The sequence below is a fragment of the Micrasema longulum genome, unplaced genomic scaffold (assembly GCF_059751315.1).
Source record: "Micrasema longulum isolate JH-2025_06_02 unplaced genomic scaffold, ASM5975131v1 h1tg000126l, whole genome shotgun sequence".
Lineage (NCBI taxonomy): Eukaryota > Metazoa > Arthropoda > Insecta > Trichoptera > Brachycentridae > Micrasema > Micrasema longulum.
Window position 1 is genome coordinate 176,687 of NW_028277332.1, and position 15,801 is coordinate 192,487.

General features: G+C 32.6%; 1 protein-coding gene across 1 annotated transcript in view; it reads left to right on the forward strand.

The window, feature by feature from the left end:
* Tre1 (Trapped in endoderm 1) overlaps positions 1–15,801 on the forward strand; it is a 73,654-nt gene that overhangs the window by 49,047 nt on the left and 8,806 nt on the right. Inside the window, exon 3 of the mRNA XM_088240638.1 lies at positions 6,254–6,500. Coding sequence (XP_088096764.1) covers positions 6,254–6,500 — 247 coding nt within the window. The remainder of the gene's footprint in view (positions 1–6,253; positions 6,501–15,801) is intronic.

The window sequence follows — 15,801 nt, forward strand, 5'->3', positions numbered from 1 at the left end:
TACATTAATTTAGTAAAAATTGTAACCACAAAGTTCATGATTTCATCGTCATCATCATTCCCTTTCCGCACCTAATGGCGCAAAGGGCACTGCATTGGTGCACCAATCGCAGCGCATCTTGATCATTTTAGTTACATGAAGGTAAGATGATCAGTCTTACGCTTCAGACGCCAGTCCAGGGGACTATAAAATACTTTGGTATAAAAACACATTTTTAAATAAATATTTCATGTCAACCATGTCTGATACATGTGTTCTACTCATTGAGAGGTGTTTTAGATTACGGAGCAGTTAAATCTGTATATTTTGCACTGTTCCAGTCGGTTGCGTCATACGGAGTGATTGGATGGGGTGGTTGTTTGGAGGTTATATTAAATCCATTGGCCATTCTCCAAAAAACAACACTGAAAATAATGTTGAAACTGCCATTCACCTACCCCTCTCATACTCTATTTGAAACAACAAATTTACCATAATCCTTAAAATGTAGCTTGATTAAAAAGACAGCTGCCAAACTAATGTGACTAGTGGTGGAAAGTGCTGATCACTGACCATGTACCGATCAAATCGATTTTATCAGTTTTTTATGCAAACATGAATCTCTGTTTCCAAAAATTGATATAAAAACGCAAAAACACGCCTAATATAGTGTGTTTGAGACAATTATTCACCAAAAATAAGAAATGTATACTTTTTCATGAACAACATCAAATGAATTATTTTTTTATTCGATCAATTTGTCCCATCTCTAATGTTTTTGCAAAGTGATGTAACCTTGTAAGAACGTCATTAATAATTAGGTTTATTTGAGTTTTTTGTTAGTTTTAAAGCTGATTTTGTACATTTATGTTGATTTATATGTCAAGCATTGTATTAAAAAAATTAATTAACCTGCCAGATACTAATGATTTTTCGTGTGTCAATATAAATCACTCCTTAGACATAACTACAAAGTTATGTCGTCACTTTTGCTGACCTCTGTCATTCTAATCAAGCTATGTTTTAAGGACTATAACTGTCAGACACCTTTATGTTAGGGAAGTTCTAACAAAGTTCTGGTCTTTAGCTAAAAATAGAACACAACATAATATTAAAACAAGATATGCAATGAGTCTAAACTTCGGGGTACTTTAAAGTAGAACTGCCTTTTTTTAGAGGCATTTTGCAGTATCGGGCCCCAGCGTTTTTAACATGTTGGACCCTGGCATACAGGCGTCCGTCAGTCACAATGTTTATAAGAAGTAGACCTTTTTATATAATGTAAATGATTTTTATGAATAAAAGTTGTGTTGCTTTTAATTGTCAAATATCTCCTTATTCTTTTTATTTATATATTATTTTTACTTTTTATGTTATGTAATTTATATTGGTTTTAATTTTCCTCTGTCGTAGCAAATAAGTGTCTATCGCAAGAGGCTAAATTAGCAGTTCATAAGGGAGTTCTGGTACCAACCCTAATGTATGGAAGCGAAGCATGGAGTTGGAAAAAAAGGGAAGAAAGTAGACTGAATGCTGTTGAAATGCGATCCCTCAGGCGAATGTGCGGAAAAACAATGTATGATAGGTGCCCTAATGTCGAAATTAGAGCAGAATGCAAGGCTGAGTTAAGCATTATCGACAAAATTAAGAAAGGTCTTTTGCGATGGTTCGGTCATGTGGAGCGAATGAATGATGAAAGAACGGCTAAAGAGATTTATGATGCGAATGTGTCTGGTTGTAGAAGTCGAGGAAGGCCGAGAAAGACATGGCATGATCAAGTACAACAAATTCTTGAAAGTGGTCATGTGAAAAGTCGGAATAATCGACGTGCGTGCATGAGAAGATGTATGAATGTGAAGGACGCAAAGGAAGTGTGCCAGGACAGAGTGGTGTGGCGTTCTATCCTCTCTGCCTACCCCTCCGGGGAAATGGCGTGATGGTTAGTTAGTTAGTTTAATTTTCCTATTATTATTAGGTTAACTTTAATTGTATTATTTTACTCTATTTTCTTACTTTCTTAAAAGTATTTCTTTAAACCATTTTTATCTAGTTTTGTTGAGTTTTTTTTCTTCTTAATAATATTTTTCAAAGCATCAAAAACAAAATAGCATATTTAAAAAAAAAAAGAAATATTTGCGTTCTTATGATTTGCCCAAATATTTCATTTTGAGGGCTATTTTCAAAGAGTTGTAAATAACTCACTATTAGAAAATGGGAATCAAGTTGGGGTAGAGTGGGCTTCGAACCACAGACCTTTGGTCCGTGAGTCCGAGACACTAGCCACAGGACCACAACCCAATTATATATGTTCATTATTTTATACGTATACAGTATTATGTCTGTACTATTTTATTTCAATATTAATTAAAACTAATGTCTGAGCACCCAATGACAAACTATTATTGAATAGTTTATCGGGACAAAATATATATCAATACTTTGTTTTCTTTATAATTTATTTATTTTTATTTATTTTCTTTATGTTGACGCCCATGGGGCTTTTACATTATACATACTATATAATAAGAAAAAGTTACACATTAAACATAATTAACATTTTATCAAATATAAAAATTAAAAAAAAATAAAATTTTAATTTAAAAAAAAGTTACATAGTTAACATAATACACTATTAAGACATAATAATACATACATTATATTATGTTTATAATATAAGGCATAGTAGGATTAAAATAAAACATAATTATTATTTATTTATTTATTTTTTACACCGGTAAACTAAATTTTAAAGTGAAGTTATCCAAAATGTTGAAAACTGAAAAGAGTTTTATAAACCAAAAATATAAAACATAACACGGGCTAACGTTTAAGTATACATAAATACGATCGAAGATTTATTGACTAGACTCCGTAATGTATTAATATTGTAATAATGTGTATATTTTATTGAATAAAGACTCCATAATAAGTATTTACATTTATGTTTAATTTTTTAATTATAAATATAATATTTTCTAACTTATATTTATGCTTCAATTTTTATTATTAATGATATATTTCCTCATTTATATTTATGCTTTAATTTTTATTATAATCGGTATGTTTTCTAAATTGCATTAATGTTTGATTTTCTAATTAATAATTGTATATTTTCTAATTTATATATAAGATTCAATTTTTAATATTACTTTTATGTTTTATAATTTAAATCAATTTTACATTTTTTTATATTATTATTATTATTAGATTTTTTTAAGCATCATTTGATGAAATAAATTTAAAAAACATGTAAAATGAAGGTCCTTCCTAAGCACAAGAATTTATTTGCTAGTCGGGACCTGAAACAGAGAACCTCTGTGCATTTTAAAAACTGTGAAAAAAATAAATGTCGGAAATCGAACCCGAGACCTCTTGCGTGGTAGGCAAACGCGCTGACTACTGCACCACGAGGCCGACTTTTAGGCTTTAAATATTAATAATGAATATAAAAATTTAATAATCATAATAATTTAATATTTATTTATTTATTTATTAACGGACATTGTCCATGTATACAATTTATGGGGTTTAAATATTACAATAAAAGAATAGTTTAAAACATTTAAAAAAAGAAAAGAAGCATTGACAAACATAAGGGACATCAAGACAAGATCTCGACTATTTATTTAGTGCTCGTTTAAATCGTTGTAAACTTAAACAAAAAAAGTCCATATCTTGTCTTGAGTTAACAATACGACAAAGACGGGTCATTGGAGAATTTAGGCCATAGTTTGTTCTATGCTGATCGATGAACAGTACTTCATTGTTTCTCAACCTACGAGTCAGAATATTGAATTTTACTTGTCCCAGTAATGATGGAACATCGATTATACCATTTAGTATGCCGAACATATATGGAGTCAATATTAGTTCTACGTTTTTGTAGACTAGAAATATTTAACATTGACATCAGCATAATAATAATTACCTCTCTCTAGTCCAAGCATCCACGCTACTTTTCGAAGCAAGCGATGTTGGACTGATTCAATGTGATTTATGCGATTGACATAGAATGGAGACCAGACCACGGAGGCATATTCTAGAAGAGGGCGAACTGTTGAGCAATAAAGAGTTTTGATTGTACGGACATTAGTAAAATCAGAGGATATTCTGTTAATGAAGCCAAGTAATTTCAGTGATTTATTTACTGTATTATCTGTATGCTCGTTGTATGTCAGTTTATAGTCCAAAACAACTCCCAAATCTCCGATGATATGACTGCATGTAACTTGTTTTCTCAATTTTTGCAGTGTTATAAAATTATTTTTTGTCATTTTATCAGATACCGACGATATGTATTATGGTGAGCATTAAACTTCATACTGATCTTAGACGGATAAAGCTCGCATATTTATACCGACCGCGACATGACATCTCTATAAGTAATATCGAGCTAATATTAAGTCAATATCTCGATATTAATCCAATATAGCCGTCAAGAGGTCACTAATGGATTAGGGATTGTGAGACCATTACTTTTTAATACGTTAATTGAAGCACTTAGGATATGAAATAGCGAATCTGTTTCTTGTCTGTGTTCTTTGTAATAATAAATAATAATACTCACTCTTCGAGTAATAAAGCAGGCCCTCGACTTTCGTTCAGTTCGCTACTTCACATTATGCATTTATGAAAATTTAGATTTTTGTCAGATTAAAATACGAATTAGAAAAGGTCTAAGAACACCGACAAAAATATGTATAATAGATTTGGAAAATATAGTTGTATTTTAGAAATCAATATGGAAGTTGTGGAAAAATGTTCTCATCGTAGAATTAAGAATAGTCCAGAAATCGCACACGCGCATCAAACAGTAGGCGACTAAACTAATCTTAAACGAGTATATTTACAAAAGACTGGATTTCACCCCCATTAAGATTAACAAATTACAACAGGGATGGAGAATACCTTAAATAAGGGAGCATGGAAGTCAAGACATTTAAAGGGCTTATGACCTGTCATTGGCTGGTTTAAGTGGCCACTTTACACACTGTGTAACATTCACCATTTTGCCTATGTTTGAACATCAATATTTCTTCAATTCTTCCATTTGTTGATTTGTGTGAAGTTAAAGAGCTAAAACCTTTATTGTTGTGAAGAGATTCATCTGACTGAATTATTTCACATGCTAGGCAACGCCTGAAAACAATTTTTCAATTTTTAAACTTCTTCTTGGATTTTTTTAATGCCAAAGTAACTACGTAAATGTGTACACATAAGAAAAGTTTATTTTTTCTGTCACCGAAAGGAAGCACGACTCGTAAAGCTATGGCGACATAGAATTAAGAATAGTCCAGAAGGAGCGTATACTCATATTGGAATACATCGGACTGTGTCCAATAATTCCCCCACTTAGACACACTTTCGCCGCGCGCATGGTTGAAGTCACCGAGTAATATTGCCAGATCGCGAAGAATATAACCATAACACAAATGCACTCGGAAACATTGATTGACACAACATAGTTGATAAGTAAACTGTCATTTAATAAGAGTAATAGAATTAATGAACTTTGAACATAAAATATAAGACAAATTTTATTTTACATAAAACGGATATTTTTATATCATGTTAAATAATATTTTATGTTTTAAAGATAATGTCAGCCAAATGTCCACCACGGCGTTGTTTAATCCGAGATTCAATTTTCATTATTTCTCTTATTATATGAGCAAAGTAGGGTAAATTTTTTTACTAGTCTTGCAACACTTACGAAATTTCCATTTTGTTTCTTCGACAATCTGACAGATGGAAAAATAATTTAATTTTCAAGTAATGCATTTGCATTTGCTACTTACACGTGAAATGAGATCCCATCCTGTTTCTTAAAGATCCCAGCAGTATTTCTGCACTTTAAAACGACACAACACGGCATATTTGAATTCAAATCGGGAGTTGCGTACTGAGCGACGTCTACAGAGAAACTAATGGGTCAAAACGTAAATATACTCATTGACAAATTACTATCAATAAGTAATGCATTTGTGACAAACACATTCATTTGATAATTACACATGAAATGTGATTGCATCCTGTTTCTTTAAGATCCTAGCAGTATTTCTACACTTTAAAAGGACACAACACGACATGGTTAAATTTGAATCAGGAGTTGCGTACTGAGCGACGTCTACAAAGAAACTAATGGGTTAAAACGTAAACCTACTCATTTATGAGTAGTTCAGTCGCCTTCTGTTTGATGTGCGTATGCGGTTTCTGGACTATTCTTAATTCTATGTGTGGTGATTTGGTCTAATCGTCATGTTGTCGTTCCCAGGAAACCTCATCACGACGGTGGCGTTGCTGGCGTGCCCGAAGCTGCGCGGACACGCCACCACCACGTTCATCCTGTCGCTGTGCGTGTCGGACTTCCTGTTCTGCTCGCTCAACCTGCCCCTGACGGCGTCGCGCTACCTGCACGAGAGCTGGAACTTCGGGAACGCGCTCTGCCAGCTGTTCCCGGTCATCTTCTATGGCAACGTGGCCGTGTCGCTCTTGTCTATGGTGGCCATCACCATCAACAGGTGAGAGAGTTATATGTATGAAATCTGCACCACCATGACAACTCTTTTTGATGCAGTGCGAGTACAAGTGCAGAAGGAATAGGTATTTATTTATTTATTAACGGACATTGTTCATTTATATTATTTATAGGGTTTAAATATTACAACAAAAGAATAGTTAAAAAGAAAAAAAAGAAGCATTGACAAGCATAAAGGAAATCAAAATCAATCGTAACATCTCCATAATCTATTTACTATGCACTGGGCATCGCAAATCCGTCTAACTTCTTGACTCTAGATTCTGCCTCTTTTGGGTTTCCCTGCGATTGCCTTTAGTACTTTCATCTCTGACGTTCTGAGCAGTTATTTGATTTTTCTATTTACTTTTTCAATGACCTCTTTTACTTGGTTTTTCGTATTTTTTATTTTCTCTCTATCTATCCTCGCCTCTGTTGTATACACCATGATTTGGTCTGACACACGTTTTGTATATCCGAATTATGTTTCCAATAATCATGTGTTCATTGTACTATACGACATTTCTTAGGCATCCAGATGTTTACTAACTGAGATGGATGTGTTCTCATCATCACTGTGGTAGCATCATCTGCATGGCATGCGATGTTAACGACCTTACCTCCCTTAGTATATTCACTACTTTTTTATTCTTAAAAGCATTTTTTTAATGTATATTTATTCTGCTTGTGTAAGAAAGGGTTTAAGGTATATTGTTGTTGTATATATAGTTATAAAAGTGCTTAACTTGCTTTGTTTCTTTGTTGTTCTCAATATGTGTTATTTTCTAAATGCTAATATTATTTATGTCCCGAATTGAATTGTTGTAACTCCTGGGAATGTAATTTATAAATAAAAAAGTAAATAAAAAAAAACAAGATCTGGACTATTTATTTAGTGCTCGTTTAAATCGCTGTAAATTGAAACCAAAAAGTCCAGATCTTGTTTTGAGTTAACAATATGACAAAGACGGGTCATTAGAGAATTAAGGCCATCGCCTGTTCTATGCTGGTCGATAAACAGTACTTCATTGTTTCTCAACCTACGAGTCGGAAAATTGAATTTTACCTGTGCCAGTAATGATGGAACATCGATTATACCATTTAGTATGCCGAACATATACAGGTGTTCACTAAACCCTGTCACATCCGAAACCACGATGATCAGTATGAGCAAGAAGACATATTGGCACATTAAAATATTTTTTTAGAGAGGATAATATTTTGAAAAATAAAATATCAAAAAAGCAAATGGTTGCTTACTTCTGCAGGGGAGAAACGAGGAGGAGGGAGAGGAGAGTCTGATACTGCGCCGCGCTCCTCCCACTTCTCCCTTGCAGAAGTAAACAACCATTTGTTTTTTATATATTTTATTTTAAAAACTTTTCTTTGTTCTAAATATTTTTTTAATATGCTAATATGCCTTCTTGCCCATACTGATCATCGTGGTTTCGGATGTGACAGGGTTTAAATAACACTCTGTATATGGAATCAATATTAGTTCTACGTTTTTGTAGACTTGAAATATTAGTATGGACTCACGTTTATTATATTTTAAAAACGTATTCCTATCAGTCACCCCTTCAACTAAGAAGAGCTTCGCAATTGCGTAGCTAGGCGTAGTTTGACATTTACAAAAAAATAATAATTATATTTAAGTATAGAATTAAGAAGTCCAGAAACCGCATACGCGCATCAAATAGAAGGCGACTAAACTACTCTTAAACGAGTAGTTTTACGTTTTGACCCATTAGTTTCTTTGTAGACATCGCTCAATACGCAACTCCCGATTTGAATTCAACTATGCCGTATTGTGTCGTTTTAAAGTGTAGAAATGCTGCTGGAATCAACAAGAAACAGGGTGGGATTACATTTCATTTGTAAGTAGCAAATGCATGTGTAAATAGCAAATGCATTACTCATTTTTTAAATTATTTTTCCATCTGTCATATTGTAAAAGAAAACAAAATGGACATTTAGTTATTGCTGCCAGGGTAGCCATTTTTTTTTGCGCTACTTTTTATGAATAAGAACATGGGTTTTAATTGATAAGTGGAGTTTTAGCTTTCCTGCTTATGAAAGAAGGAAAACGGAGTGGATAAAAATAATACAAAGAGTACGGCGAGATGAGTTTTGGAAACCAACAAAGCGAAGCATAATTTGCTCAACGCATTTTGAGGAGAATGTTTTTATGACACAAATAAAAGGCATTTATGTAACTGTAAAACTTTCATGATTAGTTCTGTTTCTAAAAGGCAATATTACAAAAATCTTACTCAAAAAAGGGGAAATCAAAACTATCGGGTAGACTGTATTGATGTTTTCACATTAAAAGGGTATTATTCACAGGAATGAGGAAATTGGTAAAAAGTTTTACTGAACTCTTCAGTCGAAAGAAATCGTTGTTGTCTTTGTCTCGAAAATAATTAAAATGGCGTTCTTTTGGACAGGGCATAAACTTTCAATTTCTTTCTCTTTTATGGAACATTCTTTGAAACCCGGCTATTGGTCTGGACTATTCTTAATTCTACAACAACAAACCATCACGCCGTTTCCTAGTAAAGCTAGGGTTTCCTAGGACAGCGGTGCCCGTATCTTTACGGCCGTAGTGAACGGTGATGCGGTGGACAGCCGTCGTAACGGTGACTAGAGAGTTGTTTCCTAGGAAAACGGTGTTGATAACACCGTTTAAAAATAAAACCACTCTCTAGCAACCTCTACGACGGCTGTCCACCGCATCACCGTTCACTACGGCCGTAAAGGTACAGGCACCGCTGTCCTAGGAAACCCTAGCTTAAGGGTAAATAGAGAGTTTGATTTAAGTGCACCGTTCACGCTGTTTCCGGCACTCACCCTCCTTTCAATAATAATATAGGTTTATATTGCTTATTGTGTTAATGATAATTAGGTTTAATAGATTAATTACGTTTTTTTAAATTTTTATTATTATTATTAACTTTGTTAAATAACTAATTTCAGGCATGTTTCACTTTTTGTAAAATGTTTCCCTCGGCACGGGACACCCCAGTGAGGGAACATTATTCTGTATAAAAAAAGAATACAAACATTGTAAAAGTATTAATAAATAAATAAAATATATTTCTCAGTCATTTATTTATTAACACTTTATATACATATACATATAAGGGCGGGCATATTGCCTTAAGGCAATGTCTTCCTACCTACCCAAACCGTTCAGTTTGAGAAACTTATAAATTTTATTTATTTAATGCACAAAATACACAATTTTACATAGACATACTTATATGTTTTTTATGTCCCGACTTGTTAGAAAATTCCGTGTTAAGTCGGGACTCTATATTTATTTATATATTAAAACAATATACAAAATATACAAAATAATAATAGAAAAATAAAAATAATATTTTTTTTTAATACATGTCGAAAATGGAATCAAAAGTTATATAATAATACGTATGACAGTGATGACATACACATATACGATACACAATACATGGACATATTGAATCTTACAATTTTATACAAAAATTAAAAACAAAGATTAAAAAAAAAATATATATATATATAAAATATTAACACTATACTGTGAAGAGAGGAGAGGGGATGGGAAGGAAAGAAGAAGGATAAAGGAAGAATTTAAATATTTAGATAGTGATATTTCAATCTTGACTTAAATGTAAATAAAAAAGTGGCGTCTCTAACATTAGTGGGTAGATTATTCCACAATCGAGCGGCTACTACTGTTTTCACAGAGGAGGCAAGAAAATTAGAGCGATGACAGGGTATTAAAAGGGTTCTCTCGTTACTAGAACGAAGAGATAGTCTGTGTTGTGAAAGAGGTTGGAAGAGCTCTCTCAGATAAACATGCGAAATGGGATTATTTAAAATATTGTGAAGAAGTGATAGAATGTGAATGTTTCTTCTATGCCTGATACTGAGCCAGTGTAGTTGCGTGCGATACTCGGTTATGTGGTCAAATTTGCGAAGATGAAAGATATACCGTATTTTTTGTGATATCGTGGACAGTTTATTTTATAACTTAAATAGAGGAGGTCGTGATTTGAAAATCCGGAAGCAGTCAGTTGGCCTTAAAAAAAACATTTCGCTATCCAAGTGACTTGCTCTTCAAAGAATTCAGAGTACTGAATATTATTCAACAGTATATATTGAGAACGGTAGTGGTTACACACATAAAGAAAGACATTTACCCAAGCGTCAACCACAACCATAATACAAGATACTCTAATAGGGATCTGATACTAAGTGAAGGGGTCAACACTGTTCTGGCATCGAGACAACACTATAACGTAGGCAAAAAGGTCCATAACCTTTTGCCAGAATCGTGGAAAGACGGGAGTGTTGTCAAGTTACGGAAGGTGTTGACCTCGCTCTTTCATGACATTGGTCGTAGGGAGTCAGAAAAGTTGATGCATGCCACGGATTGAAGAACCTTACTGGATGTCAAAAATAAAATATAAAAAATAAAGAATAATTTAAAAAATATATATTTATAGATGACAACCATGAAGTTTCGCATAAATAAATTGTCTATGTTTTTATGAATGTATGTATGTGTATGCGCATGGGTGTATGTACGTGTGTGTGTATGTACATGTGTATATATGTGTATATTTATATATACATGTGTGTATATATGTGTATGTCTGTATGTATATGAATCAAAATGTGTATCCGAATAAGTTTATATTTTGTTTGTCTGTGCTCTATATTAATTTGTTAAGTATTATAATATATTAAAATGTAATTGCCTAGCTTGGAATGGGGTATGTACCCTTGTTAGCTGGGCAAAGTGAATATGGAATTGTATTTTGATAAAGAGTGTGAATAAATAAATAAATAAATTATTAATATTATGATGAAAGGTGGTAAAAATAAGATCAAAAGTGTATGGAAAGATACAGTGTGATGTGTTGATTTAAGGGGGAGTATAGAGAGGTTAACTGATTTAACTATTTCCTCGAGCTGTTTGCTTCTGTAGTATCCCCTGTAGTTTGCCTCTGTAGTCATTCCATCCCTAGTAAACCTACTACCTCAGGGCGTGTAGTAATATGTCAATGATCGTGCCGTACGGATTTTTGCCGTGGTTTGTAATGCGCCTCACTACGGCTTGTCAAATGATAGTGATAGTCAATAATTAAAGATATGAAGTTGTTGATTTTACTCAAAAGTGACAGACTATTTTTAGTTCATTGACTTCAATGAAGACATTTTTATCGCCGACTGATTCGAGCTGTTTTCTAAGACCAACTTTTATCTTTTTTACTGTACAAATTAGATTTATAACTTTAATTTTGAGTTTGTTCAAATGTTTGTGAACTTTTTTTAAAAATATTTGTAGACCTAACTTCGTGATTATCTATTAAATTAAAATAAATATAAAACAACTTTATTCTTAACCACTTTTTAAATATTTTTTCTATCTCCCGGTTTTAAAGCTAGACAAACTTCTTTATCATCATCATCATCACTCCCTTTCCGCACATAGTGGTGCATAGGGCACTGCATTGGTACAGCAATCGCACCGAACGCTTCCCCTTGTTTTATATCGATGTACCTACCCAAAACTTGAAGGCGGGGGTCGGTAGTGCATCTTCGTAAACGCCAGAGAGAATTTATCTTCAACCATACCGTCAAGGTGAAGATATAACGTCTTATCTTCCCATCACAATCGAGGCCCAGAAGCTTCAGACTGATCGTGTGAAAAACTGATCAAGCTACGGTGCAATTTAAGTGGTAATGCAGTGCCCTGTGCACTAATGGGCGCAGATCCTGAAATGATGTCTCCCGTAAACGTGCGTACACGGGCAGGTGTAAACTTTTGTGCTTGATATGAATACTATGTAAATAATGATAAATTAATTTGCAAAGAGGCCCCCTCATTCACTCCGACAATAAATGTATCGAGTGTCGACCACTCTCCGCCGCCCACTGTCCTCTGCCCATATTGTGAGAAATTAGCGTTGCCAACCTATTGTTATGGCGTCTATTATTAGACATCTATTTTATTAATCGCTTTTGCGAGAATTACTTGCGCACTAATAAACATTACTGAGATCATACATAGGTATACTCGTACATACTCGTCTTGTATTTTATTTAGATATTTATTTTACTTTTATTTATATAAACACTTCATTTATATATACAGTTCACATGCATAACCGACGGCCATATTGCTTTAAGGTGATTTTAAACGAAAATATGGAACGAATTATTCATAGATGGCGCTTTTATAATTTTTTATTGAATAATGGCATTTTTACATTTATTTTTAACAACAATATTTCGAGTTTGTCCAAATTTTTGTAGACAAGAACTGGATTCAACTCCCCGGGGAGCTGATTATATTAACATATTACAACAGAGATGAAGAACATTTAAGAAAATGTAATATATAAGTCTAGGCATCTACAGGGCTTATGACCTGTCATTGGCTGATTTAAGTGGCCACTTTACACACGTTGTAACATTCACCATTCTGCCCATATTTTTTTTATTTTATTTTATTTTTTTTTTGTTTTTTTTTACAATATACATAATAATAAAACAGAGTATTAAAAAATAAAGCATAATTACATATCAATGAAATACATATTAATAGAAAAAAAGCAAACAAAAAATTCCACAAAGGAATGGCCTGTTCGTGGGTATACAAGAAAATGTTAATGAATTTTTGCTCCTATAATAAATAATGGACAGTTATAATATTTTTGTATAACATATGAAAGAAAATTTGAAAATCTATATTCCTTCATCTGTTGATGTTTGTGTAGTTAAAGAGCTGAAACCTTTATTTATGCGGGTGAGATTCATCTAATTGAATTATTTCACCTACATACTAGGCAACGCCTGAAAATGTAATTTTTTCAATTTCTATACTTCTTCATGGACCAGGTGGATTTATCAACAATGTTTTGAGTTTGTCCAAATTTTTGTAGACAAGAACTGGATTCAACTCCCTGGGGAGCTGTTTATATTAACATATTACAACAGAGATGAAGAACATTTAAGAGAAGGTAATATAGAAGTCTAGGCATCTACAGGGCTTATGACCTGTCATTGGCTGGTTTAAGTGGCCACTTTACACACTGTGTAGCATTTACCATTCTGCCCATATTTGATTTTTTTAAATGCAAATTTTACAAAACTTGGTTTGCGGAAACTTTACACTATGTTGATTGTAACAAATATCATAAGAATATAATTTAGGCCCTTTTCACAAAATGGTGTACAAAACAAAAAAATAAGATAAGTTTTATGAGGGTACTACTTGCAAACCCGGCAAAATCCAAGATGTAAAAAAAGTGAGGTATTAATTGAAACTTATTCAGAATACAATTTTATACAATAATTTTAACAGTCAGCTTAATTTGTAAGACTTGACGTTTAAATTATCGGCTTTGTTGCAAACATGGCAACCTCTACTTGAGTATTGTAAAGTTGGTAATGTATAAAATTTAAATTATCATCTCACTACTGTTTCTTGACATAAGTATGCTTGTGTCATCACTGCTTACGTATAAAATATTTACTAATTATAATTTAAAAAATAAGTCTAAAAAAAATGTGAAGTGAAGTATTGTATCAGTTTTTTGTGATTTGCTCAAAATAAAGAAAGATGGATTTTGCCGTTAATTTTGTGTAAATTGCTGTTAAATATTATATATGTTTAGTTGTTAAATAGCCCTGAAGAGGGCAACGTGTTGATGCCGAAACTAGTCGGTTCTGTAAATGAGTAAAGTGGTTCAAAAATAAATGTTATATGTTTTTGCTACGTTTTTTTTACTACATTTTTACTTTGTTTTTACTCTATTTTTTACTTTGTTTTTCACTTTGTCTTTATAACTGTTATTATATATTGATTACTGTTTTTTTTTTTTTTGCTGTCTTAGAACGGGGTAAATAACCCTAGTTAGGCAGTCAAAGCAACTTATATACATTATAATTTTGGGTATGTAATATAATATGATAAAAAATAAATTAATAAATATATACATATAATAAAAAACAAGACTTAAAATCAAAACAGTAATTAATATCGAAATTATATACTGCTTTTAATTAACAATATAAGTTTACAAAGATATTCTCTCTCTTTTAATTCATGTGTGACTGTGGTAACATTACTCTACATAGGATACAAGACTTGGAACACATTTTAACGATTTTTAGACGTCGACACTTGGACAAATTGAAAAAACAAACCGCAGCGAATGACACAATAATTAAGACTTATTACAACTAATTATATATTAATTAAAGTTGAGTGCCATAAACTAGTTGCTACAGATCTTCAGATATAATATCTACTAGGGAAATAAACGCAATATGGGTTTGAAAATTAAAATATCGCGCGTCGCGTCGTTTTATTTTTAAGAAGTCTCGTAGTTATTAAACGTAGTCCTTAAAAAAATCATATAAAAACGCAACAACAAGCCTGTAATAGTGTGTTAAGGACAATTATTCACCAAATTTTTCATGAACAACATCAAATGAATAAATTTTTTTTCGATCAATTAACATTGATCAATTTGTCCCATCTCTAACGTTTTTGCAAAATGATGTAACCTTGTAAGAGCGTCGTTAATAATTAGATTTATTTGAGTTATTTTTTAGTTATAAAGCTTATTTTATATATTTATGTTGATTTATGTGTCAAGCGTTGTATTAAAAAAATAAATTAACATTTCAGATACGAATGATTTTTTGTGTGTCAATATAAATCACTCCTTAGACGTTACTACAAAGTTATGTCGTCACTTTTGCTGACAACGTCCAGTCTAATCAAGCTATATACGAGTACACATTTTATATTTATATATACGAGTACACATTTTAAAACTTGAGGATTAATTGAAAGCAAACTAAAAGTTACATAGTCGCCAGTGGGTTAGTATACAAAGTAGGTATCTATCCATACTGCCCAGTAGCTCAATCACAAATAACTATCGACGTGTTAATAAGCGACGTGATAACAATTTCTCACTACGGTTGTTTGAAACATCCGTGAACACCTAATATTAAATGTCAAAATATTTACCTTTCGCGACGTATAATCCTGCTGCGCAATCACATATTTGAATTTTGCCGGTGTAAATTTGGAAAATATTCCAAAACTGCTGTTTTCGTTTATTTATTTACCATGTACCATGCTTTTCATTGCATTTAGCCGGCGGTTGGCAAGCCTTTTTATTATTTATCACGCTATTTATTGCATTTAGTCGGCGGCGGCGGTTGGAAAGCCAAATGTCAAGAAAAGCAGTCGCCATAGTAATTGTAATTTAATTTTCACTTTTTTGTATTAG